A 27,382-nucleotide genomic window follows, 5' to 3' on the forward strand; every position below is an offset into this window, starting at 1 on the left:
TGTATTTACATACATATACATATTTATAAACATACATGCACACACATATATATATAGAGAGAGAGAATATGAATGAGCAAATGCTAAAACAAAAGGGGCAAAATGTTAAAGGTAGGTATATTCAAATAAGTTTTTAAAAGAACATGTCCTACATTTCACATATTATAAATATATGATTGTATCTGATAAGCTTGAACCAACATTAGTGAAGCATGGGCTTTGAAATGTTTTCCAGAAATAGTTACTTTCTCCTGTGAAATAAAGGCTATCTGGGGAACAGAGTAGAGCTAACTGGCCAATATGGAAACTGACCTCCAACTATGATTTCATTAGTACCACTGGCTGATATATATTTATAGAGTATACACAAACACAACTTTGGCCTCTTCTTTAAGGAGTTTCCCTAGTTCAACCACTAAGAACTCTAAATTGATGCTCAGTAGAGTAGCATATTAGTCTATATTCATAATTCAAATCATTAGTAATTAAAAGAATTACCATTAGTAAGTGCTACCTGAAACTACAATAACAATTTATAAACAGTGATCCTCTACTTCAAATTACAATAATAAAATTCTTCCTGAAAATTTTGTCTCAAGTTTCATATTTTTAATCTACTCTTAATGTGATAAAACTATGTTATTCTGAAACCAGTGAAGAACTATGCTAGATGAGAACTTTTTCTAAATAATGGAAGATTTCGTAACACTGTATCCATTTAGGTGGAAATATTTCTAAATCATAATGGTACTCTGGTAGGCAGAATTATTCTCCCTCCTAAAGATGTCCACATTCTAATCCCTGAAACCCATGAATATGATACCTTACATGGCAAAGAGGAATTAAGGTTGCAGATGGAATTAGGTTACTAATGAACTAACCCTAAAATAAGATTAACCTGGATTATCCAGTGCACCCAATGCAATTCCAAGGGTCCTTTAAAGTGGAAGAGGGTGGCAGAAGGGTAGTAGGTCAGAGTAATGTGATGTAAGAAGGACTCAACCTGTGGTTTCTGACTTTGAAGATGGAGGAAGGGGGCCATGAGCCAAGGGATATGGGAGGCCTCTAGAAGCTGAAAAGGCAAGGACACACATCTTCCCGCAGAGCCTCTGGAGGGGTAATGCAGTCCTGCCGACACCGTGATTTCAGCCCAGGGAGACATGCAGTGTTCAAGCCACTAAGTTTTTGGTAATTTTTAAAGCAGCAATACAAAACCAATACATACTTTTTTCGTTTATAGAATGTGTAACATATATAATTTAAACTCTAAAATCAAAGAGAATCATTATGGGAATCAGTTACTGTTCTGACCAACAAACTGTCTATCCCAACCTCCAGCGATACACATAGAAAATGCCAACATCCATGCTTAGAATATGATATAGTTTTGTGGTCGGGAAAAATCATTACTGCCATATCAGTAAACAAAGGATGCTGTGGCCATCAAGCCATCGGCCACTGCAGCCACCCCTGACTGCACACCCCGAGGAGATTCAGGGTGAAGAGAAGCTACTGGCCCTGGATAGTGAAGGTGCATCTCAAAGGAATGATTTGAATAAGCCCAGACTCCTGCATCTTCCCGTGTATAGAAAAGCACTAAATTCACTAACTTGAGATATTTGTTTTTTCTTTAATTAACGGTAATCTTTTGATGTTCCAACTACCTGGTTTTTGTTGCAAAAACTCCTGTACATCCTGGCTCCTCACTTACCTCTTTGGAGCTGTCCCTCAGAGCTCTCTTGAAAGGCTGCCTCAGCAGCCTTAAGTCCTCAGCAAGTCCGCTGAATAAAACATAATTCCCTCAGGTTGTGCTTTTTTTTTTTCTGTCAACAGTTTCCATGTGATCTTTTGACAATAGAGATGTTCTATTATTATCTATTGCTGATTGCACTTCATCTACTGTGAATGACTCTGCTCTCATTACTCTCCACATCACTAACTATGCCTCAGTTTCTACTATTCTCTTTCCCACTTAGTCCCCCTTTTAATTCTTTCCTGTTAGTTTTGGTCATATTTCTCCAAATAATCTTGGCTCTTGCATAAAGACTGGCCTTAAATGCACAAAGCTAGTCAATGCCTTGTCTGCAAATCTACCAATCAGCATATAATAGTCTGCTCACCTCAGCTCTTTTCACTGTTGCTGAGTATTCACTGGCTGTTTTCCAAGAGTATTTCTCCCCCTATTTGCAATCTGAACCTTGAATTTTTCCACAGAAGACTGCGTATATTTACTCTATCTGCAAACTTGAATGGGAAAGAAGCAAAGTTAATGATACTATAGTTACACACATACTCTCACTGCTATAGGCAGCTGTGATAAATGGCAATGGAAGTGCATATTCATTTTCTCTACAAGTAGGCACCCTTGCCCTGTATGTTCTCAGTAAATGTTTAACAGACAGGGAAGAAAATAAGCTCTTAACTTCACAGTGTGAAAGTTATAGGAAGCAGAGAGAACAAAACAAAGTCAAATTGCAGAAAGTACCGGAACAGAAATTAATACACATTTAATCTACAATATATTTTCTTAAAACTTATCTGCATTCAATACATGAAAGGCCTCCAAATATTTAAATAGTGCAGATATTATTAACTGAGAGCTACCAGATATTCAAAATTATGTCTTATTCGTTTCTGTTTCCCTGCTTCCCAGAATTAGGTTTGTTTGGAAGTAATCTTTTTCAACCTTATGACAAATTTGTATATAAGCCTAGAATTTGTATATAAGCCTAGATCTTGGCAATCTAACAATAATAAAACTTACCAATTAGCATCACATAATCACAAGGCTGAAATACTAGCCTTATACTCTTCTTAAAAGCTATGTTTATTTTTTTAATTATTTTTTTTATTTTTTTGGCTGCACTGTGCAGCATGCGGGATCTTAGTTCCCTGACCAGGGATGGAACCCAGTGCCCACTGCAGTAGAAGCACAGAGAGTCTTAACCACTGGACCGCCAGGGCTATGTTTTATATTGATCACATACAGCAGTGTAGAGTAGTAGCATATGAATTATGGTTTTATATATACTTTTTATATGACAACCCTCAAGGTAATTCCAGCTGCCAATTTCCATGGCAAAGTATAAGCTGCACATAATGGAATCCTGGCTTATTTATTTAATATATAAAAGATGATAAAATATGGTAAACCTATATAACCTAAGAGTTATTTAAAAACAGATTAGACTTTGAAAATTATTTATTTATGTGTACAAATATTTAAATTTATTGAAAAAATATTAATACAATGAAGGAAATTAAACCCCCCAAAAGTAATTATAAAAGTAAAATTACTATACTTTAACTGTTTTCATTTTTTTGCTCATTCTCTTCAAGTCTTCATGAATATAACATAAGCTTAACATATGTAAAATCACAGCAGAAATGATTCTGTGTTTTTTTAATTTAAAATTTACTTTTCGAAATACTTTAAATATGACAAATGTTTTAATTATATAAATCTATCATTTCAATTCCCCTGTAAAAAACTTGTAAAGAATCATATGGCATTTTATGAGATCTGAATATAATTTACTGTATCTGAATTATATCTGAAAGAGTCAAAGTTACAAGAAAATTCATGAATTAAATAAAATGTGACTTAATAAAGCATAATCTGAAACAGACTCATTTCAAAAAAAAGTTATCATCTTAGGATCTTACTGGACTTCCTTCTAATTAAAGATTTCCAATTAAACTATTTACGAAAAGCTTTAAAGTAATTTTAACCTTAAAAGTTAAAGGAAGATCAATAACTGATACTGACTTCAGACTAAAATGTTCTAGGTAATACAAATAGTAATTACCATGACAAAATTTTTAGCTAAATATGAATTGACCTTTATTGAATGAGCAAGAACTTGAATAACTAAATTCCTGCAAGCAAAATATACGGACATGACTTTTAAAAATACACAGGGAGTACTGCAACCCTTATGAAATAGAATGCCATCAACTTCCACATAAAAGCTGAAATCCAAAAAGAAATTGAAATTGATGTCAGTTTACTTCTGAGAGCTTACTATATTTGGTAGACTGCTTCCTCTTTGATAACACAGTGGTTTCAATTTTACATAAAGACTCATTATAAGCCACAATGTTTCCTAAGTATAAAATATGCATTTTATTAACTCCATTTCCCTTTTATAAACAGCCATGGATGTAACTACCAATCACTTTAAAACCAAATGTAAATTTCAAGTATTTTTCCTATGATTTAGTACATATTACTTTGGAAATTTCCTAACCAGACTACCTAACAGTTCACACTGTAACCATCTCTTAAAACATGCATAAGATGATAATGACAACTGCTATTTGGTCCTCCATGAATTTAAAAAGCAAAGCAAAACAAACAAACAAAAAAACATGAGTCTGGGATCTCTCTACCTCTCTCTGCATTATCTGATTATGTCACAACATTTTAAAGTACTGTATACCAAGTTACTCTCATCTTCTGATTGGGAAAGAAAAGGGCTTTGGAGTATCCTGAGAAGGCAAGGATAAGTAGGTGTGCAATGGATATCATTTAAGTTGTAGGAAAGCAGAAGTTGAGAAACCATCGTAGACAATTGCAGAAAGGGCATTAAAGAAACAAAAAGAGCATGGCATTGACAGGATAACAAAAAAAAAGTTGATTGCTTTAAAATAAACTGTCACCATCTTTGCAAGTCATGTTTTGCTACTTCCTAGCTTTAGAATGAATCCAGTTATTTAATCTCTCTGTGCCTTGCTTTCTATACAGATAGGGATAATAATAGGATATAATTCATTACAGATTTACTGAGAGGATCAAGATAATTAAAGTGCTTAGTATAGTGCATGGCACAGAATAAGAGCTCAATATTGTTCTTGTTTAAATCTCATTTCAATTGAGTTTTTTAAAGACTTTCAAAACATCACCTCTAGAAATCTCACATTGAAAATTTGACTTTGGTGTTGGGAAGAAACCTGTTAGAAAGAGGAGGGCACCAAAATTATCAATCAATCTACAGGTATTTACTGAGCATGTACTATGTATCTAGTCATGTAATGCTAGCAAATAAATAAGATGATACCTGCCTTTCAATAACTTTTCACATTGGTAAGGTAATAAAGGAAGAGGAACACATAAATAATGACATACAGGAGACAACAAAAATGAAAACATACTAAACTGAGATTGATGGTAACTAGAATATCAGTTCAAAGAATGCTCTCTGTAGGGCATTACATGATAAATGCAAGGAAGTCAGCCTGAAAAGACAAAGATTTCAGACTGAGGGTCAGTGGGAAACAAAGTTGATTAGGTAGCGTTTTAAAGATTTTAAAGAATAATGACATAATGACAGTCTGTTTTATTCTATTCCTATAAGTAAAAACCTGTCAAGGAAACTAGAATTAAAGCAGGTACTTGACAGAATCACTGAATTACTGAATCACTGTAAAGTTCCCCTTCCTTCCTTTTTTCCCTCCTTTCTGCAAATAGTTATTGAATAGTTATTGAATACGTATTAGCTAGTGTGTAAGGTGCCAGGAATAAGAAATCATTAAGATGAGGACTATGTCTGGTTTGATGAGAAAAACTTCTGGGTAGATATCTCAGAAGAAAACCAACCAAACTTATTTTCCCAGCATTACTTATTTTGTTTTAAGTGAGTATACTGTATTCTCACTACAACTTAAAGATTTTACAATTTCAAGAGTGTACCAATTGATACATTTATTACATTTTAGATATACATTCATATCAAAAGCAACCATTCCTAAACTCCATTCTGAAAGCGCTAGTCACTTAAAACATACCAAGTGAGGGAGTTTAGGGACCTGAATATAACTTGAGTTTAGGGACCTGAAAAACTTATGCTAGAACTGCACATGAGCCCTCGGATTTAAAATACCCTAGCAGTTTTGTCAGTTGCCAGAAAACCAGTAACAACCAAAAATTAATCCAGGGTGGAAAAAGGGAAAGTGAGAATAATTTAGAAATACATTAGGGTCAGAAGAATATAACTAACTTCCTCAAGGTAATCCAACATTAATAAGAGCATGGAACCTTGGGCAAATTTCAACCTTCCCGCATCTCAGTTTCTTCATCTGTAAAATGGTGATAATATATATATAGCAACTACCTCAAAGGGTTGTAAGAAAGGATTTTTGAGTTAACATAGGTTAACATAACCTGTTATGTTAACATAACATAAGCACTTAGAAAAGTGCTTACACACAGTAACTGCCTCATACGTCTTACTATTATTGTAAAAGTATCTCTCCAATATCCAGTTGGTGAACAATAATTCCTGACAAAAGTAAACAAGAGCTCTAAAAAAGAGGGAGTGTTCAAGAGTAGCACAATAGAAAAACAAGTAGGAAGTCACAGAATTGTGTTAGTGACTTAAGTGTGTTTAGGAAAGGAGAGGTAAACCAGAGGTCACAATAAATGTGTTTAATTTTAAATAAGTATATGAAAGAGAAAAAGAATTATAATCTATATTTAACAAAATTTAGATAACTTCCAATCACTTTACATTACCCTAACAAAAGTTATACTAATAATGAAGAGTATACTTCTTATGATATAGAATATGGAACCCCATCACAATGGTTTGTTCAGCTTGCATAAGTCACAACTGATTGGACACAGTCCCTGTGGGCATGCCATTTCATCCAGACTGGACGGTTCATTAGTCATAATTACTATAACTGTACAGCAGAGACTGCAGTTTTATCTCATCATACATCTTTGATCAAGCTGCTTCAATTTCTGCTTCATCAGCATATGAAGTTACATTACTGGAGTTTTTTATTTTCAATCACAGATTATGCTTTTTTTATCAAAACATATATTTGGTCTTCACATTTAGTAGCGAGGGCCCAGATCTGACCACCGTTTGACCTCTGATACTTTGAAACCACCTAAACACCATGAATCATCAACTGAAATCCAGAACGTTACGGAGAAAATTAAACAAAGAAAAGAACTGACCTGTGTTAAAAGCATAAGATGATAGGACTTATCGACATTGAGACTAACCATATTTGCTGCAGCTTCTCATTAAACATGAAATTGCACACCAGAAGAACACATCATACATATTTATTGTTTTGCACTGTCACTTTGGAAAGACTCATATCACAATTAGTGCTTCTCTCAAACTATGAGCTGCATAAAGAAATTTCCCATGAAGCTTGAAGACAAAATAATGTAGAAGACTGTACAAGAAGGTTAAGGAACAGATGGATAATAGATTTCACTGAACACTAAAGCATAACACTCTTACTTTAGAAAGGAAAATGTTGCCAAAACATGGTTCAAATGCAAAATACTGAATGAAATTGATGTGTCAGGAATTTTTTTCTTCCAAGTTCTACTGGAGAACAATAGGGGACTAAAAGACCTGTCGTACAATTTTTGTGTCTCACTATTTTCATGTGCAAAATGTCCCCACTGTAGGCTGCATGAACAATCATAGTCGACAGTTACATGCAGGCACTGAGGCTGCAAAAATCCCAGAGTAATTAGTGTTGTCTGAATGCAATGACATCTGTGTTCTCATGGTTCTCAAGACACGTCAGGCCAATAAGATGTATATGAAAAAATATGACAAGCATTGCAAATGCCCTTCTGAAAGGTCTTACACTTTGGGGGAAAACTGAAGAAATAACACATGTCATCTTTTTGTGAGCAGTATATTTAAGATTAAAAGATCTAAAAAGATCTTTTGAGTCATTCATTCTCTTTTTGTAACTATAAAGCATTTATTCAGGATACAGCAATGCAGTATGAAAAAAAATCTGCTGCACGTTTGTCTCTTTTTAAAACTTTTCTTAAACACAAGTGATTTTGTGCAATGGCAATATATGTGCCCATTCCTGTAAGTAACAAAGTAGGGAGCACATCTTATTAATATTGTTCGATTTTAATTTTAAAATAATATCTCTTAGTACTGGACATAAAACAGCTTAAAGTGTGTTGATAAACGCCTTAGAATTATGTTTGCATTTTTCTAATAATAGAGACTGTCAAACTGATTGCATTAAAAAGCCTTTGTTTTAGGACACCTAATGCTTTTGCTGAGTGGTGTCTATTGCTGAGCCCTCTCTCTGGCTGTAGCAGTATGTTGGAGCATGCACTTGCTCCGAGAAAGACATTAGTCATCATTAACAGAAGCACTGACACCAAATCTAAGTGCCTCTCCACAATGACCAAGTGGCAATCATCTTTCTCTTACACTGTCACTGCTGATTAGGATTTTCTTTCATGAAAATTTAATTTGTCCCCCTTTCTTCAGCTTTTTTTTTTTTATTCCTGAAAAAACACTGTATTCAGGAAAGACATCAAATACAGCAGAAGAAGCTGCACCAATAATATAGCTAACAATATAAAGATTACAAGATTCCCAGCTAAATATTTTATCTATTCCAACAGAAAAACACAGATTAAGTGAATGATTAATAAACAAGAGGGGGAAAACACTGACTCTAAAAGGAATCTTGCTTTAAGAATCTATAAGCCTCAAAAGGTGACTAAAGCAAGAGATTTGAATAAAATTTCTCTATTAATTACATAAGCCCAAAGCTTCTTTAAAACTAAGACTATCATATTTCCATAGCAGTCATCTTTCACTACATTTCAAATGTGCATTCTCTCATTTCTTAAGAAGGAAGATGGGTATTCACACAGACATGTCACTGCAAACTTAAGAAAATATTTAAGCATCCATACCCTCAGTGTGCATTAACCTGCTGTTGTTAGTTAAAGAAAAAAGGGGTGGTGGTGGTATTTTCAGTTGTATTGGACTGAAAATGAAAATGATTCATGTGGTCAGGCAGGCTACCCCACGGCTAGATGATACTACAGACTTAAACTCTGGTTCTGTACAATATCACAGTGTTAAACAAGATATCATAGCAATAAGTTATTTAAGGAAGTTTTAAAAAACATTTACTTTTCTGTTTTATTTCAATTTGTTTAAAGTTTTCAAAAAATGTAAGCATGTGATAGTTTGCAAGGATCCTGGTACAACCCAAACTCCCACTTCTAGTTATAAATACTATCTTCTCTTTATATTACTTACATTTTGTAACAAAATAGAGATTGGTTTAAATTTAAAATATTTCTCAATTATTTTATATCCCTTTTAGAACATGTGTACTTCTAATCAAAACCTGTTACACTTTTGTGTTTATGTGAATACGACCTACATCTACCTTTAAATGTAAATATCCATATGAAATGCTTTTAAAACAAGTCAGCCTCATTGCTTTTTAAAATTCAGAAGCAACCATAATTCATCAAACTTCAATCATTAAATGTTCAATTCCTGACTATTTTATTGTGAAAAGTAATATAAAACGAATTTGAAGGTCAAATAGTAACTGTTTAGTGGCTAATACCTAACATTTACGAATGGTTCAAGTTTTTTTCTACTTAAAATTAGTCTGCAGTTAAAACATTTAAGAAGAGGTTAGGAATTATAAAGGATTTTAAGAGAATTTCTAACTGCTAAACTTTTATAAGTTCAGAGATATCGTGATTAAATAAGGATCTAGTCTAAATTAAAAGCGAAACCATACAATAATAACCCAACTTAATTATGCTGGCAGAGTATCTTTACAAATGATTAGCTCATTTCTTTATTTCTTAACTAAGTAAACACACTTCTTAAATTCTCAAAAGCTTAAAAGTAAACTCTGATTTTCATAGTTGCACTGACTTTTCCAAATCAAAACTTCAAAACCTTACAACAATATAGTTACTGACTCTATTGCTAGATCCAGTATGCGTTCAAGTAGAGAAGTTTAGCTCTGTAACTTCCACCCCTCAACCTAAACCTCCAAGTCACTTGTCAGTTAAGGGTTGGGCGATTTATTGACCGGCCCTGGATGCATACTGTCAGTGCTGAAGGAAATATGAGAGAGGGTTGTCGCTACTGTTCTGGAGCTCATTGATAATGACATACCTGCCTCTGTCACCCATTACCCATACTACAAACTACTTAGACCTAACTGAAAAATCAATAGCCTACTTGCACTGGTTCCTGTGGCTGCCTCCTTTGATTGTCAGCTCCTGTCTAGGGTCAGCACTTACATGAAAGGGGCTGTGACTGCCTGATGCTTTCAGGACAACCTAACGATATGAAACTAGCCAACAGAACAGTAAATTCTGTCTCTCTGCCCTCCTCATCAATTAGGCTTTGACTAGGCTTGCCTGTAGAAACCTGACCTTTTAAGTTTAGGTGAATATGGACTAGCTGAACACACCATTGCCCTCAGCACTGAGCCAGGAAATCTACTGACAAGTTAAAGAAAACAGAAGGTTGTAACTGTCATAATTTGCATTGCACTTTCACGCCAACAAGGGTGTTATCAGTAGGGGCAAGCCCTGGAACACACAACTCCAGCACCCTTAAGCCACGCTACTCATAAATTTTCAAGTGAAGTGAGATAAAACATAAATTCACAAATAGCAATGCCTTTCTCATCTCTTAGTCTTTTAGGTTTGCACTCTGCAAACCCACAGAGTGTCCATCAACAACTCTCTCGGTGGTCACCTGGCACGCCTATTGCATTAACGACAGACTTCCAAAGAACACAAAACAGAAGTAAAAATAACTCAACTATGCCCACTGAAAAGGTATTTTAGAGAGAATTCATAATACAGCAGACAGACTGATTGAGCTATATCTCAAAATGAGAACAATTAGATCTCAATATGTTGTCTTTTCCTGTCTCACTTCCCTCCCTCCAAAAATATCCACAAGCTCAGACAAATAATAAGTTATCGCATAAGTGAAAGGAGGTGTTGAAATTATTTCCTACCATGCTACTCTGATACAGCATCTTTTACAGTTTGAGGGAAAACTAAGAACATCTGTAAAATAAAAGATGTTAACACTTTTATGCTTGTCAGGTCTTCTGATGAAAACAAGCTAAAAGCATGAGAAAGTAGTATAAAACTCACTTTAGTGACTCATGTTTTGAAAACCATTTCCCTGCTTGGGTCTATCTTTTAACACAACATGAATACGGTAATGTTATAGTTGCTTAAAGCAGTGTCATTTCTCTAAAGAGAAGACTGACCTTTCATTTTTTTTTTAAATTTTTTTAAGTTAATTATGAACTTGAACTTTATTTGGCTCCACGAACTAATATTTACAGAATAGCTAATCTTAGTGAAAATATCAGAAACACTGAAAGACAATTCAACAATTTGAGAAAAAAAAAAACAACACACCTGCCAACCTTGTGCACACCTTTAAACACATATGGCTTTGCTGAATATACAAGAATACACAGCCTGTTTCATTTTCATATTTTTATGATCCAACTCCTATCAAAGAATAATTAGTATACTCTTAGAATCTATTCCAACTTGCTAATGGGTTGTCCCTCACAACTGTCTGCAATCTATAATTTGCATTTTTTCCCTTAAGTCTAAAATATGGAATATAACGATTTGTAAGCTTATTCTTTCTGTGATATTTTTCATGTTGAAAACTTTCATATGCATATATTAGAACAGCACTGAAATTCTAAATGTGTGCAGAAAGATTTCTGATTTAAAATCAATGAATAAAGATATAAACAACAACTTTAAACATGTTAGGGTAGGAAATTACAGATTTCTGTCTATCTAGAAGAGGTAGAAAAAACTCTTCATCTATCCCCCCATTTAACAATTGAGAAAATAGTGAGTGGAGATAGTGACTTGATCAAGGTCACTCACACGGTTTGTAGCCAAGCTAGGATAAAAATGTAGGGCTTTTTATCCCCTAGACTAATGCTCTTTAATACTATCATACTGTCTCCCTTTCTTTATCTTATCTATGCAGGTAAGCTATGTGACAGCAACAAACTTATATTAAAAAAAATACATAGCTTTGTATCATTTGTTTTAAATTGATGCTACAATTTATAGAAAGTTTTAACTAATTTGAAGAAAAGATTAGATTTGTGGAGCATTTAACCAACAAGGTACTATAGAACAAATAACTATTAGAAATGGAAGATCTAATTAAGTACGGTTGGAACCCTTTACTTATCTAATATGATGATTAACTGTGCATCTGGTAGCCTTTCAGGCCCTTCGTGTGCACCTATCCGATAGCAAAGTGAAAGGGCGTGGATAGTGTCTGGTCCCAGCAAGCAAATCATTTGGAAACAGTCATAGCCATAGATCAAAGATTTTTCACTCTATCTTGGCTGATTTAAACCTACTAACCCAGGTTTCGTCTACAGACAAAACCAGTCAGAAAATAAGAGAGTGACTCTTTAGGATCCAAAGATAACAAGGGAAGAGAGAAAGGGAAAACTCAGAAAAGAAACAGACTGGCAGAACCTTGATGATATACATAGGCCAAGACAGCTGTTTTATATCCTAGCTTTATTTCACATGGTTAAAGGAAAAGTTTCCATTCCTTAGATCATCAAATATTATTTCATTTATACTACACAGATGTCTTCTATACATAGATTAGAGCCAATGAAGGATTTTTGTTGTTGTTATTCAACCACTACCAGGAATCAGAGAAACCTCTCAGCACATCACTTTTACTCTAATTCACAATGTTTAAAGGAAGGAACAGGGTAGATTTTTTTTAACATTTTCATTAAAAATAACACAAGCTTATTAAAAATTTCCTGTAATCTTAGCAGAAGATTGATGCAAAATTACTACTACTAATAATATTATAGATGGAGTGCTGCAGAACCTGTATATTTCAAGAGAAACTAAGATGTTTAAAAGGGCTAGTTTTCCTGAAGTGTAACAAAAACTTACCTACGATATGCTTAACTGATAATTTTAAACACAGGCCCACAAAATGTCTCGTATGGCCTGAAAGAAATATGGAATGTAACACCAAGTCTTATATTTTGAACTAAGTACAGCTCAGTACAGGCATAATCTACATCCCTAATCTCAATCATCTGTTTTGTAAATGTCTGGCACTGATGGCAAAGGAAAGTGGAAATGGGAGTGGGAATGGCTCTGAAATTCCAAGAAACATATTCTACATGTGAGTCAGTAGTATTATCTTATTAAACTAAGGATACCACATCTTCTTTAAAGCATAAAATTCAATGTTCCGAATGGAAATGAATGAAATTGAAATCAAGAGCCTTGATTTATTTAGCATCAAGTTTAATACCAATAATCCTGATTTTCTGTCTATTTTGTGGAAGTGATATTAAAGACCAGTAAAATTTGTTTCTCAAAGGTGGAGGAGACACAAATAATAATCCACTAATTACATAATCATCCCGTAAATAGTTAAGAGTTGGCTTCTACTAAAAGCACCCTTTCATTTGTTGAAAACTATAGTGAGTCATGAAAGCCAAAGTTATTAAACAGAAAAAATATAATATATACCTCATAGTATGTTAATAAGTTAAAATTGTTAAAAAGGAAGGAAAGAAGACAGAAAGGTAGACTCTTATTTAACTTCTCAGTATAACTCTTCAACTGTCGTACAGAAATAAAGGAATGTGACTACTACAACTCAAAACTGTGTTTCTCTAAAATGAGAAAAAGCTAAATGTTTCTTGGTAAAGTCAAAAGACATAAATGAAAATATAGTAAATTCAATCAATGAAAAATACTTGCTGAATTAACTCAGATTGTCTTAACACTGTATATCCTAGCTCAATAATACAAGAGTATTTACATTTCAGTCAGGCTAAAAGCTGCTCACTTCCATTCTCCTGAGTACAAGTTCTTTGCTCTATCACTGTCCATTTTGATGATGTTAGCTTATGTATAGCTTAATAAAGTACTCATATACACAGCTGGTACTAAACTTGGGGAAAAAACAAACATCTATTGTACTTTCAATTCTCTCATCCTACTAAATTATACAAGAATTAGACTTGTAAAAGTTTAATAGGTGTAAATATCACTAATCAAATACATTATCCAAGGTAACCCAAACAAACTTAATCCCACAAAACAATATTCAAAAGTACATAAAAGCATTTATTTTTCAGTACAGTTTGAGGCTTAGTAATGCAAAGTTAAAGCCATTGCTTTGACCTTACAGAACATTAAGTTCAAACTGTTCAAATGACAATACCCTTGGGTTACCAATCAAAGTGATTACAAGGTTTGGGGGTTTTTCAGTTTTTTTTTTTAAGCTATTTTGTGAAAGAAATTAAAAAAAACAACTTGTTTTAGCAGCATGATTGACCATTTAAAATTAACAGGCACTATGGTGAACTGCTCAAAGAAAACATTCTATTACTGATTATTCTCCTGATTGGTTCCAGAATAATAATTATCAATAGCTTATAAGCAATTTCTATGATACTTAGGAGATTTGGAAAATTAGATCATTTGACAGAGAATGGAAGAGAATGCGGCTTTACTCTGACTTTTAATACAATGTGCATAGTATAATCCTGACAGTTGGTGCTGTTAAAGCTTCTTACAGATAGTTTAATATAATTACTTCAATAAAATTTCATCAACTAATACACTAACAAATTGTGTTTGGGTTATTTACTTTTCTTCTTGTTTTTACTGGAATAGTTCTTAAATTCAGAGAATTTAATCGTTATTTATTGCCCTTTACATCTTGAACCCCTAAAAAAGAATTTTTTTCTTAAAAAATACTTTTATAAATATATTGAATGATTAAGCATATAAGAACCAAACATTTAGCAACTGTACAGATATTTTAAAGTTAGATTTTAGAGGATAAGAATATATACAGGTAAACACGTGGTCTTTTGTTTTCCAAAAAGTATAAATCCTTCAGAGAGTTGATTTTTTTAAGTCAATAACCTGATTATTTTTTGAATAATTCTAAAATGTTTTCCTGGAAAACAAAATCAAATAATCTAAAAATCTGTATACTCTTTAGGAAAGATGACTGAAATACTGTATGCCATTTCTAGAGATAATTAATGGATATCTTTTAAGTCCCAGTGATATGATAAAGTAAAAACTGCACTGAAGTTTAACTCAGTAAGCACATTTCTAAGTAAAGATCAGCAAAAAATAAAACAGTTTAAGCATTTTGTATTCTCTGGAAATGTAAACAGGATTATAACTGTCAGATGTACAGAAGCACTGACTGCAGCCATTAGTTTGGTTTTGCTTCTGAGAAACACAACATGAACTACTGAATCATTTCTTTTCAAATCCATACGTTCCCTGCAGCAGCTCAAGCTTCATCAGCAGTGCAAGAATGTATAAAAATGACAGGCAAAGAGCATGAGTTTTCTTTTTTCTCTCATACTGTTTGCCTGTAAATGGAAGACAGGGTTCTTTCTCAAAGCACTTAAGCTGAGGATGTTTAAGTCAATTGCTGAAAGAAAATATGACTGAATTCTCTATGCAAGAAAGTATCATAATTGGAGAAACTGAAAAAAATCAAGCACTGTGTTATTATCCTAGAATAACATATTACAAGATTAGCATTCTAACTTAGTTGCCCATTATTCTTCAATTAGAAATATTTTCAGTTTTTTAAGTATTTTGTCAACTCATCACCTTATTTTAGTGCCATTCATAAAGTACCTGGTTCTGCTTCTAATTTTAAATGTAAAAAGGTGTTCAAATTAAAATACACACATTTTCTTTCAAAAACATCGTACTTGTATAAATAGTTAACATTTTGATTTCCAAGTTCCTGTACCCAGAAGTGTTTCACTGAAAAAGGAAATTCAATTAATAATTAAAAGTTTATTTAACAATGATCAAGTAAAGATAGGATCTAATGTATGATCTGGCTACTCTTCTGGAGCTTAAACATTCACATTTTTCAAAAACTAGCACAGTAATTTCTGTAACTTGACTCAATTTTTTTAAGGAAATGGGAACTTTTCAGACTGAAGTTTAAACATACATAGTTTATAGTAACTAAAAACATGCCCACCTCACTATCATCATCTAAATGCTCATAAATGTTCCTAAGTGTAAGGACGGTGAAGGTAAATCCTAGAGAAGTCTGAAGGTTATGGGCTTCATGAAATCCAAAAGAAAATATTCAAATCACACCCTGAATGTCCTCTTTCTCTTTTTAGTAATGTCTGTAGTCAGACCAACATGATAGGTCTGGGCAGAAGCATGCTGATGTTGGCACTGCCTAAACCAAACAAACAAGATGTTTAACAGTCACATAAAATGTCCTGCAGCCTCCCTAATGAATTTGTCAAGGACCATCAGATTTCGCTCCCCCTCTTTTGCCTCATTAACTCAAGTATGATGAGACGGATTATAACAAGAGAATACAGATCAATCGGTCTGAAGACTTGAAGTGGCTTTTAGCCTCCAGAGTTTCTTTCTCTCACTTGGTCTCCTTTAATAGAATACGGTATCTCCTGCAGAAGGGGCTGCCACTTCGTTTTAATACACCATCAAGGAGCTGCTGATGGACTTCTATACTAACATACATAAAAGCAGAGGTGACAGGGGCTCTTCAATTACAGCCTCCTCGGATACCGTTTCCCCCTTCAATTATTCAACCAGAGGAAGAGCGGATCCGCAAACACACAGCTGAAGCAGCTCTTAGAGCAGAGGCAGCCAGAGTGAGTTGGGGTGGGGGAGGGGAAGGAAGGGAACCAGCAAGAGGGAGCATTATTTGCTGGAAGTGTTTAAGTTTATTGCTCAAATGATGTTTCTAATTAGTACCACGGCCATAAATTAAAGTCGCCTTTGTTTAACTGATTTATTATTTACTAGAGCATCTACCTTGGACAGGGTAAATTGGTAATGAATTGTTTTTAAATCAAAACATTTGTAACATTTTATCATTCCCTCGGCCTCAGTACGTAAAAGTGGAGAAGCGAGGGGACAAGGGTGGGACGAAGCTTGGTCGTGCTGACAAAGCAGGGAGGAGAGGAGGCGCGGGGTGCCGGGCAAGTGGTGGCGCCAAGACCCGCGTGGCCAGGGCCGCCCCACCCGAGAAGGGCGTGCGGACGGAGGGCGCTGGGCGCCTGCCCGCGGGCGCGGGAGCGCGGAGGAGGGATGACGCCGTCACCCCGGGGCCTTCTGCAAACACTCACTCCCTGGGGCGTCGCGGGCCCGGCCGGTCCACGCGCGAGGCCTCAGCGGCTCCGACCGGGGGCGAGGATCGAGGGTCGGGGCGGGGGAAGGGAAGCCCCTCACCCTCTCACCCCGCCACCAGTCTCCGCCCAGTAACTGCCCTCGGGAGAAGCCGCGCGGGACCCTCTTCTGGCGTTCCCACCACTCCCCGCCGCAAAGTGCCCCTCCTGCCAGTAACAGTTCCCAGAGCGCCGCTGTGGCCTCGTGGCCAATCGCCGGGGTGCCGGCTGAGCCTGGGCGTCCCACACGCGCGGACCCTGAAGGCGCCGGCTCGCGTCCGTCCGCCTGCAGCCCGGGGTCCGACGCCAGCCAGCCGCACGCACGCCGCAGCCCGCGGCCGCCCGCGCCGCTGCGACTCCCGAGAAGTCACTACAGCTCTGCGTGCCGGAGTCCCGCGGGCGCGACCGTTCGTCTCAACTCCTGGCCACTGAAGACATACCTGGCAACAAATGCGACTTGATGAAAAGAAGGAAAAAAGGACAAAGTTCTTTAGGAAGAGACATGTAGCTACGAGAGTGAAGGGGTGACAAGATACCAGTGGTCTGCACCAGATGTGTAAGAACGAACCAAGGAGGTCCAAGCGTCTGACATCAAGTACCTGAGGAAACAAACTTTCCCTATGCAACTGAATTCAGGTTCATCTGGTTCAGCCTTAAGACAGCAAGTCAAGCCTTCCCACGGGGTTTTGCAAAAGCCGCATACCAGGTTTCGCAAAATGAAGTCTTCGCACAACCGGCTCATAGATTTTCTTTGTTACAGCGTTATCGGAGTACATAACGTCCAAACTCTAACTAAAAACATTCCCATCTACTTGATTTGTCTTAAAAAGACTCAGAATCCACACACCTGAGGTTCAAACATAAATTCTAAGCAAATCAGAAACACTGTTACAGCTCTTTCAACCAAAAGTACCTAAAGGCTACCATGGTACAGCTCGAAAGTATAATACATATACTAAAAGCACATGCATGAGTTTCACTGAAATGCCAAGGGAGGAGTGAAGCCATCTGTGTAATCAATAACAGGATAGTTATAGATTTTTGCAGCAGTGAAGTCTTTTAAAAGCAAGAGTCAATTATGAAAATAAAATGAGTTTACAAGTGAAATTCTGTACTGCCTGAAAATATACTCAAAATTAGACTTACAACATTAACATTTGAAGAAAACTTTAAATCAGGTTCATATTTACTTCCCTTCATTTTTATTAAGTTTAAAATAATTTTAGTGGCTTATTTTAAAAGTATATCCAACAAAATTTTACCATATATAAATCTGCACCATTTCTCACAACTTAAACATATTTTCTCTCTGATAACAAGTTACTCCTTGTAACAATAAAGTAATAACATTAAATATATCTGAATCTTAATTATGAAGTAATTATCAAACAAGGTGCTTGTACCATTTTTGCCCTGCCTCATTTTTCAACAGCATACGGAAATTACTGAAAAGAGATTTATGATTATAAACTCTCACCCCATGTCCACTCCCCCCACCCCCCAACTGGCACACATATACAGCAATTGCTCTGGCTCTTGGCAACAATGGGAGGGGAGGGGAAGAAAAGGGAGGAAGACTTTACCTAAGGAAAAAATCTAGAAAAATTCAGGTCCTTTCCCAGATTTCCCTTCCTCCTCCCATTTGCCTTCAAGCGAAAGTAATTTTGTTAGCGTTTGCACCTTCTTCACAATGTTGATAGAAAAAAAAAAAAAAAGTGAACCTTTCTGAACCACTGCTACTCTCCCTTGAGTCATTCCAGCCATCTCCAAGAAGTCCCTTCTCTATACACTCTCTTTTTCTTCCTTGCAATTGATAAGAGAGGAGGATAAAGAAGAGGGGGCTGCAAAATGTGTGTGAGCATTTGACTTCTACTATCTCCTCCTATTTTCTTACTTCTCTCTTTACCCCCTTTCTTTATCAAGTGCAGCGGTGGCTGCTACCGTTTGCCAAGCATGCCTGTCTTCTCTCTCGGATTGGCTAAAGCACTGACAGCTCCGACAGCGATTGTAGGAACTGAAGCTCCACCCCCCTCATGATGGCCCAGGACCATTCATAAACTAAATAACTCCAGGAAACAGCAACGAGAGAGAGAGAGAGAGAAAGAGAGAGAGGTGCTGGGGGGTGGGGTAAGAGAGAGAGAGAGAAAGAGGGAGAGAGGGAGAGAGGGAAAAAGAAAGGGAGGGAGCGAAAGGAAGGGAGGGGGAGATAGAGGAAGAGAGATTAGGAGGGAGAGGGAAAGAGAGAGAGAGACATCGGAGGGGAGGAGGGAGAGGCGACTCAGAAAGTGGAATCTGCACAAGCAACCTAAAGGGGGAGGAGAAGAAAAACCCTTGAATCGTTATAACTAAACCCCAGATGCAACGCAAGCAACGACTTCGTCACACTAAAATAGATTTTGTGACCGCCAAAATTATAAATTACGAAGCAGAAATGAGTATCAAACAACTTCCAGCGGTTTGCACCTAGAGAAAGACAAGAAGAACGCACTGCAAACAAACCAACCCAGTCCAAACAACGCCTCCAGTAGGAAAAAGAGGAAAACCGCTACAAGAGGACCCCCTGAGAAGAGACCAGACCTACACGCTGAGAGTTCGGGGCATCTGCGAACCTCTGAGTGTGCTGCGGACTGAGTTGCACTTCGCCGCTCTCTGGACATTAATTACACCCTTCACCTTCCATTTGGGGGAGGGTGAGGAGAAAAGCACTCACCCAATCTGAATAAAGAAGTGCTACCACCGTGGGAGAGAAGTTTAAGAATGAAACACTGAATGTTTCGCTTTTATTTTTAAATTTACTTTGGCATTTAAAAGACCTCATTTCCAGATTTCTGGGCCATCTCCGCTGCAGACGTCTAAGCCTAACCTCTTGGTAACCTGAATTTTTCTCTCTCACCCTGTGTCCCCACCCCCCTCCCTTCATCTCGCCCGCAGGCACATCTTTATTTCACGTATCAAGAGAAAGCAAAAAAGTCGCAGCAGGTACTTTTCTTTTTCAAAGATCATCTTTTTTTTTTTTTTTTCCTTATTTTCTGGAGAAGAAAAAAGCTTTCAAAAGAGGGGAAGGAAACAGCTAGACGGCTGAAGCATCAGCCGGGCAGCCCAGGTGGAAACAAGAGTGAAAGTGGGGCTTAGGGGAGCGCAGCGCCTCTTTCGCAAGCCGCAGGGCCACCACCAGCGCGTGAGCCTTGGATCCCTCAACGTACTGCGAGACGCCGGTGTACAGCCCGGACCTGTGCCCCAACATGATCGCCGCTCAGGCCAAGCTGGTTTACCAGCTCAATAAATACTACACTGAGCGCTGCCAAGCGCGCAAGGCGGCCATCGCCAAGACCATCCGAGAGGTCTGTAAGGTGGTCTCGGACGTGCTAAAGGAAGTGGAGGTGCAGGAGCCTCGCTTCATCAGCTCCCTGAGCGAGATCGATGCCCGCTACGAGGGGCTGGAGGTCATCTCGCCCACAGAATTCGAGGTGGTGCTCTACCTAAACCAGATGGGCGTCTTCAACTTCGTGGACGACGGCTCGCTGCCCGGCTGCGCGGTGCTCAAACTGAGCGATGGGCGGAAGCGGAGCATGTCTCTCTGGGTCGAGTTCATCACAGCGTCCGGCTACCTCTCGGCGCGCAAGATCCGCTCACGTTTCCAGACGCTAGTGGCTCAGGCGGTGGACAAGTGCAGCTACCGGGATGTGGTCAAGATGATCGCGGATACCAGCGAGGTCAAGCTGCGCATCAGGGAGCGCTACGTGGTGCAAATCACTCCGGCGTTCAAGTGCACCGGTATCTGGCCTCGCAGTGCTGCACAGTGGCCTATGCCCCACATCCCCTGGCCCGGCCCCAATCGGGTGGCGGAGGTCAAGGCCGAAGGGTTCAACTTGCTCTCTAAGGAGTGCTACTCGCTGACCGGCAAGCAGAGCTCTGCGGAGAGCGACGCCTGGGTGCTGCAGTTCGGAGAGGCTGAGAACCGCCTGCTGATGGGCGGCTGCCGAAACAAGTGTCTCTCGGTGCTGAAGACGCTGCGGGACCGCCACCTGGAGCTGCCTGGCCAGCCGCTCAATAACTACCACATGAAGACGCTGCTGCTGTACGAGTGCGAGAAGCACCCGCGGGAAACGGACTGGGACGAGGCGTGCCTCGGAGATCGGCTCAACGGCATCCTGCTGCAGCTCATCTCCTGCCTGCAGTGCCGCCGCTGCCCTCACTACTTTCTGCCCAACCTCGACCTTTTCCAGGGCAAGCCCCACTCGGCCCTGGAGAGCGCTGCCAAGCAGACCTGGAGGTTGGCCAGGGAAATTCTCACCAATCCCAAAAGCCTGGACAAACTATAGGGTGCTGGGGACTGCTTGAAAAGCGACACAAACGGGAATGCTCTCAAACACACAACACACAACTCGGCGACAAACCGCGGAAACTCCAGACACAGACGTTTATGTAAGCCACCTACGAGAAACGGGAACCAGGCAGAAGACTTCCTTAATTAACAAGCAAACAAAAGGAGAGCAAACCAACCAAACACACAAAATCACATTCTTGCACAAAAGTGATCCTTTCCTTCCAAACAATGTGAATTTAAAAGGTCACACAACAGAAGCAATCGGGCTTTGCCACAACAAAATGAAACCCAAGGTACATTTTCAATCAAAATATAGTAGTTTCTCCCTTTTCCTTCTCTCCCCCTCTTCTTTCTCTGTCTCTGTCTCTGTCTCTGTCTCTCTCTCCAATTTGTTTTGGGTTGCCTGAATGTTGTCACCAAGTGAAAAAAAGTATTTAATTATATGTAAAATTTCTCTTTTAAACAAAGTTTTGCTGATGTTAAATGTATCTCAGTGCCAATGTCAGATGTGCCCCTCCCTCTCCCGCACCTCTTCCCTCACCCTAAGCAGTCTTGTTGAAAACAGTAATAAAAATATTACTTTACATTGTAAATGACTGTTTGTGGATTGTTCTTAAATGAAGGAAGGTGAGATCACAATTTATTATTTACAATATAAAGATGTGAACTTGAGGAATGCAAGAAGCTTCCATTTTAACTCTAGTTCGCAAAATTTACAAATGCAGCACATTCTGTAGATTTAACGATTCAAGTTCCCACCAAAATCTTTAGAAAAGAGAAAATATTAATTTTACACAACCATAATATATGTTTGTTCTGTAGATTTTAAGACTAAAAGTAATATCTTATTTCACACTTGAAAGAACAGATTTTGTATGGAAGAACTGATTTTGATCCTAATTTTTAAAAGAAAAGTTTTTTCACATTAAAAATTAAGATATCTGATCTCTCATGCCATCATCTAAAAAAAATGCACTCTGAGTCTGAATTATAAAAGAAACATTTATGGATCTTTTCTGAATAGTTAACACAATGAGTTATACTCATCCTTCAATCATTTGTCCTCTTCAAGTTTTAAATAAGAAAACTTAACAATTAAATCAGTAACATTAAAAGAGGATAAAATGGATATAGCGATATTCCTTTTCCCCAGCAAATGGTGATATGAACAATCCAGATTTATAAATTACTTCAAGTTTTTAAATGGCTAGTTATAAATGCTGTAACTATGATCATTTTTTAATCAAAGTCCCAGAATTATTCAGAAGTAGCTTACAGTCAGTTTAAATAAAAAAGGTTTTAATACTATTTTATGACCAAAGAAAAATTAAATATAAGAAAAGTATATTCCTCCTCTTTCTGCTTTTCTAAGGTAACAATCCAGTGTATTCATTTCAATGTTTCAACTTTAACAAATGTTTCTTTTTAATATAAGGAAATATCTGATTACAAAAATAAAATAATTAGTAAAACTGAAAGCATCCCAAAGGAACTGGTTCCTCTTCTTTATGCTGGAGGTAACTATACTCCATTAGATATGTTAATGAGAGGCACAGGTACCGAATACATGTCAGATGTTATCCTTTAATATTTAAAATTTATTCTTTGAATTAGCCCATTTTTTTTTTAACTTACTGAGAAAATCCAGGAATGAGAGATACAAAGAAAAATGTGCTAAGAAGCAATTTTAAAGATCAGAGGAAGAAGTCTGAGTGGGGGAGGCAGTGTATGGAGGGATGAACAGCAGGATAGCAGAGGTGGATGAAAAACAAGGAAGCTGCTCAGAGCTCTGGTGCCTAGTTCACTTGATAAAACAGGCTGAAGTTTTAAGATTCCTAGGTAAAAATTCCATAGTAAAAATAGTTCTGAGTTAGAAATATAAACTGTGATCTTATCAGTTCTGAAATCATCTCTACTCTTTCAACCTATACTATATCTTTTTCAGGTCTCTCTTCCTGCAGATGTAGAATAAACGCACTGTAATACTAACTGGTTCAGACAAATATACTAATTTTTTGAATAATACAAATGAACTTATTCTCTAGGGAAAATGTTCTGATTTTTAAGAACAATTTCAAAGCAAGTAGTAGGTGCTTACATTTACAAAGAAATTACTTAAGGGTACAGTGTTCAGTTTAAAAGACATAAATGACATTTTAAAATGACCATTTTTTCACTCACAGAAGTATTTAAAGCATTAGACACGTCTCTTCCTCCAACTACCCCAGAGAAAAAGTTTTAAGTCTTGACAAGGAGAAATAAAAATTCCCCAATTCAATATCTTTTTTTCCATCCTTATTTAATTTAATGCAGGCATCACCAACAAAAAAAGAAAAACACTCCAGTATCCTCATTTACAAAATACCTTAAAGCACCAACGTCTATACAAAATCAAAAATTCTTCCAATAATGGGCTGAAAAAATTTTGAGAATATAAATTAGCAAAAGTTTTGATTTCTGTAACATTAGGCAGGTTGCAGCGGTACAGACCATTTCTGTGTCTAGGCTCAAAGGTCCTGTATTGCACAAGCAGCAGGGAAAAAAATTAATTTAATGATGCTGCACAGAATAAGATCAGACAGAAATAGAAGTTGTAACTTTCCCCCAAAGGAGTCAATAACTTCACAAAGATTGGCAGGGGTTTTAATAACGAGGACAGTTCATTAGATATGTTTAAAATAAATCACATTTTAGATTTTAAGCCATGTATGTCTAAAAGCATAATAGAATAGTATTCTGAATTAAATTTCGGCCTAACTCACAAATAACCATAAATTAGAGAGTTTGAGTAATTCTGGTTACCTACCTTTTCTAAAGAAACTAAAATACATTTTCAGACATTTCAGCCATACAACAGAGTAGAAAATTTTTCTAGCTGATATAATTTCAGAATTAAAGTTTTCTCTACATTGGATTAGCTACATTCTCAAACTCAAAACAATCAGTTCCAGCACAGACTTCCTTTCATATAGTCTACCAAGTCCAGTCTTAATAAAAGCAGCAGTGCTGAACCCAAGTGCTAAAAACATGCATAAGACAAGATATGATTTGTTTGTAAAGTTTTTCATAAAATTATAACATTTTCATTATGAATGACTTTGAAATACTCCTAAGTCACTAAAATTTAATAATTCACATGATTCCAAAATCAAAGAATTTCCTACCAATAAACTCAGGAAAAAAATTACGTGTGTGTGTGGACATACACACACACACACACACACACACACACACACACACATACACACACACTAGCTAACAGCCTGTAAAAGAAATTACTCCACTTTTTAAAACCTCTTCTCTTTCTACAGGTTGCTTATTTTGCTAATTTTAAAAGAGACTCAGAACAAATTCTACCATTCACTTTCATGAAATAAACCTAATTTTGGCTTTATGGCTATGCCACAAATGTCTCTTAGTAAAATAAAGTTGCCAAGGTCTGAAAAGTAATCAGAAATACATTTTAAAGGGGAAATTACATTTTCATTTAAGAATAGGAATTTATGCGGTACCTTGTAAAATCGACTACAGGTAATGGGAAAAAGAGGTATCTCACACATACAAGCCATGCTTGCATGCATGTCAGAGTGGTAAGTCAGGAGGACAAAGCAAGGAGAGTGATATACTGGTATTATATCCAGAAAAATATAAAGGCTAAACAAAATAACTCCACTCTCAATCTCACTGAATTTTGTAGCTTAATTCACCCTGGACCCTTTGAGGCAAAATATATTTTATAGACGATATTCCCTGAGGTTCTCCCCCCACCCCTGAATGAGCTAATGATAAATGCAATTAAATGGAAACTGTTTTTGAATCTAAATGAACTTCAATAATCTAACTAGCTGGTAAGGAATTCATAAGCTAAAGGAGATAGTTGCCTTGCATATAGGCAGAAGCAATTCATCAAGAAATTCCAACTATTTCTATCAGTTTATTAATGTCAGTCCTACCCAACAGCAGCCCACTTTCCCATCATAAAAAAAAAAAAAAAATCATAAAAATGAAACCCATTCCTCACCTTGGGGTCACTTTTCTTGAAGTTAGGGTCTTCTTCATCCACCTCAAAATAGAGTTCGGAGGAGGTGACAGAAAGAGTGCCCTTTACTACAACAGAGGGGGCCACAAGCTGAGCTGGTGTGCTCAGGCTAACAGGACCTGCCAAAAGGAAAAGACAAGCCAAACAAGTTGGAATGATATTTTTCAAAAAATTAAGTGGATTCAGCAGAAATTTCATTTAATTTTAAATTCTCACCTCTAGCACCAAATTGCCTGCTTACCCCTTTTACACTTACAAATTCTGTCCACCCCAAATCTCCCTCTGAAAATGCAAAGTTAGGGTTCTCATACTAAGAGGTCTATAATAGGCGGTTAATGATAACAGTAAACTAGGATTCAATTATTTTATAGGGAGTCGGCCTAGCTTTGGTCTAATCTCCTGGTTAGAAGGTGACTCTGCCTAAATAAGTTCATCCACATTCCATTTAGAAAACAAGCCTCAGGCTATCAAACAACATAGAAAAACAACCAGGAGCAAGGAAGACTCAATAGGCTTCCAAGGCCAGAGGTTAGCTTAGAGTTTGGCTGAGGCATGATTACAAAAAGATTACTAGCTTATTAATGAAGTGAGAAACGTTAAACCATATTCTCTGATAAAGATTTTGTGCCAGGTTGGCACAAAACCTCTTCCATAACAACTTTACCCCATGAAAGATTGGTAAAAATACTTCTTTTCCAAGCCTGCCTTTCCATTGTTCAATATTGTTCAATGCGTCCAAATCTAGTATTAGTGTAGTTCAGGGACTCTGGGAGTAAACAGCTGGAGGGTGGGTTTCCAAGTGAATGAATTTTTATTGGAATAATCAAATCTCCACAGGGCTTATCAAAAAGACAAATCAGCCTGCTACTGAAAACAATAGATTCACTATAGATAGACGAGCATAAAGTATATTAGAGCCAAACCTAAAATAAGGACTAAAAATAATAATTATACATACACATATTTATGTAGAGAGAGATGTAGTAAGTTTTTGAAATCCCATGTAAATTCCTCATTGTAAAAATCCGATAGGTGACGAAAACAGCAAGACAAGATTGGCATTTATAGTTCTGAATTAATATAGTGCCTATAAACACGGTACACCTATTCAGGTAATCAATGGGTGAATAAGTGTTTCAAAATTCAGATGAATTGACATTTCCATCGATTGTTAGAAGGGTGTTGGTCCTTAATCTCACATCAATCTTAATGTGTGCCAGCGGGACAATAGGAGGGATGCTCTGCAGAGATCAGAGCAGGTTTTGCCCTCTATTCCCAGTGTACAAATACATTGTGTTTGCAGATGGGCAGCAGATAACTGCAGAACAGCCATGATTTCCCAAAGCTCATCCCTATAAATGGATGAAATAAGCAGCTATGTGTTCTTTTGCTGTCTCCTTTGCCCTCCGTACATTAGCATGTAATCCTGAGAAGAAATAACATTTTTTCAATCATTCTCAGACATTCAATTACAGGGTAAGCAGACAGCTGCAGGAGCTAGGGCAGCCTAGGTCCTACAGAAGACCCCTGACAATTTCCACTTCATTTCTAACCCACACCACTTTATTAGTGTGGATTACTTCTTAATCCTATTTCCATTGTCAAGATTATATAATTAAACTCCCCTTTCACCTCTATTACTGTATGAATGTATTACTAGTAGCAAGAATAGAAGCAAAATAAAGGAGGAGGAAATGAGTAAATGGATGTGAAGGAAAAGACCAGAGAATAGCAGTGTCCACCTTACTCTCTACTCCTGCCCCAAATCCCTTAACAGTAAGCTCTTATTAATTTTATTTTACTTTACAGAGAGATTTACAGCCATCAGAGAAGATGCCATCATCTGTTTTTGCTTTTCATTATCATTCATTTCATGGTGGTGGATATGTCACTAAATAAAAGATTTTTCATGCCTTTAAAATTATCAAAATAGTAGATTATGTAACTTTCATCTACAGAAGCTGTAGAATCTTTCAGACTTTCCTCCT

General features: G+C 37.0%; 2 protein-coding genes across 6 annotated transcripts in view; one reads left to right on the forward strand and one right to left on the reverse strand.

The window, feature by feature from the left end:
• LRBA (LPS responsive beige-like anchor protein) overlaps window positions 1-27,382 on the reverse strand; it is a 735,668-nt gene that overhangs the window by 262,919 nt on the left and 445,367 nt on the right. For all 5 annotated transcript variants that reach the window (XM_082388949.1, XM_082388950.1, XM_082388948.1 and 2 more), the window contains exon 40: window positions 25,377-25,513. In XM_082388949.1, the coding sequence (XP_082245075.1) occupies window positions 25,377-25,513 (137 nt within the window). The remainder of the gene's footprint in view (window positions 1-25,376; window positions 25,514-27,382) is intronic.
• Window positions 20,065-25,369, forward strand: MAB21L2 (mab-21 like 2). The gene has a single exon (XM_082389029.1). The coding sequence runs from the start codon at window positions 20,271-20,273 to the stop codon at window positions 21,348-21,350; it is 1,080 nt and encodes a 359-aa protein (XP_082245155.1). The 5' UTR covers window positions 20,065-20,270; the 3' UTR covers window positions 21,351-25,369.

This window comes from Balaenoptera borealis (assembly GCF_965194805.1).
Source record: "Balaenoptera borealis genome assembly, chromosome: 4".
NCBI lineage: Eukaryota > Metazoa > Chordata > Mammalia > Artiodactyla > Balaenopteridae > Balaenoptera > Balaenoptera borealis.

Coding starts and splice junctions, on each gene's coding strand:
- MAB21L2 (XM_082389029.1), top strand. CDS start 20,271: ATGATCGCCGCTCAGGCCAAGCTGGTTTACCAGCTCAATAAATACTAC.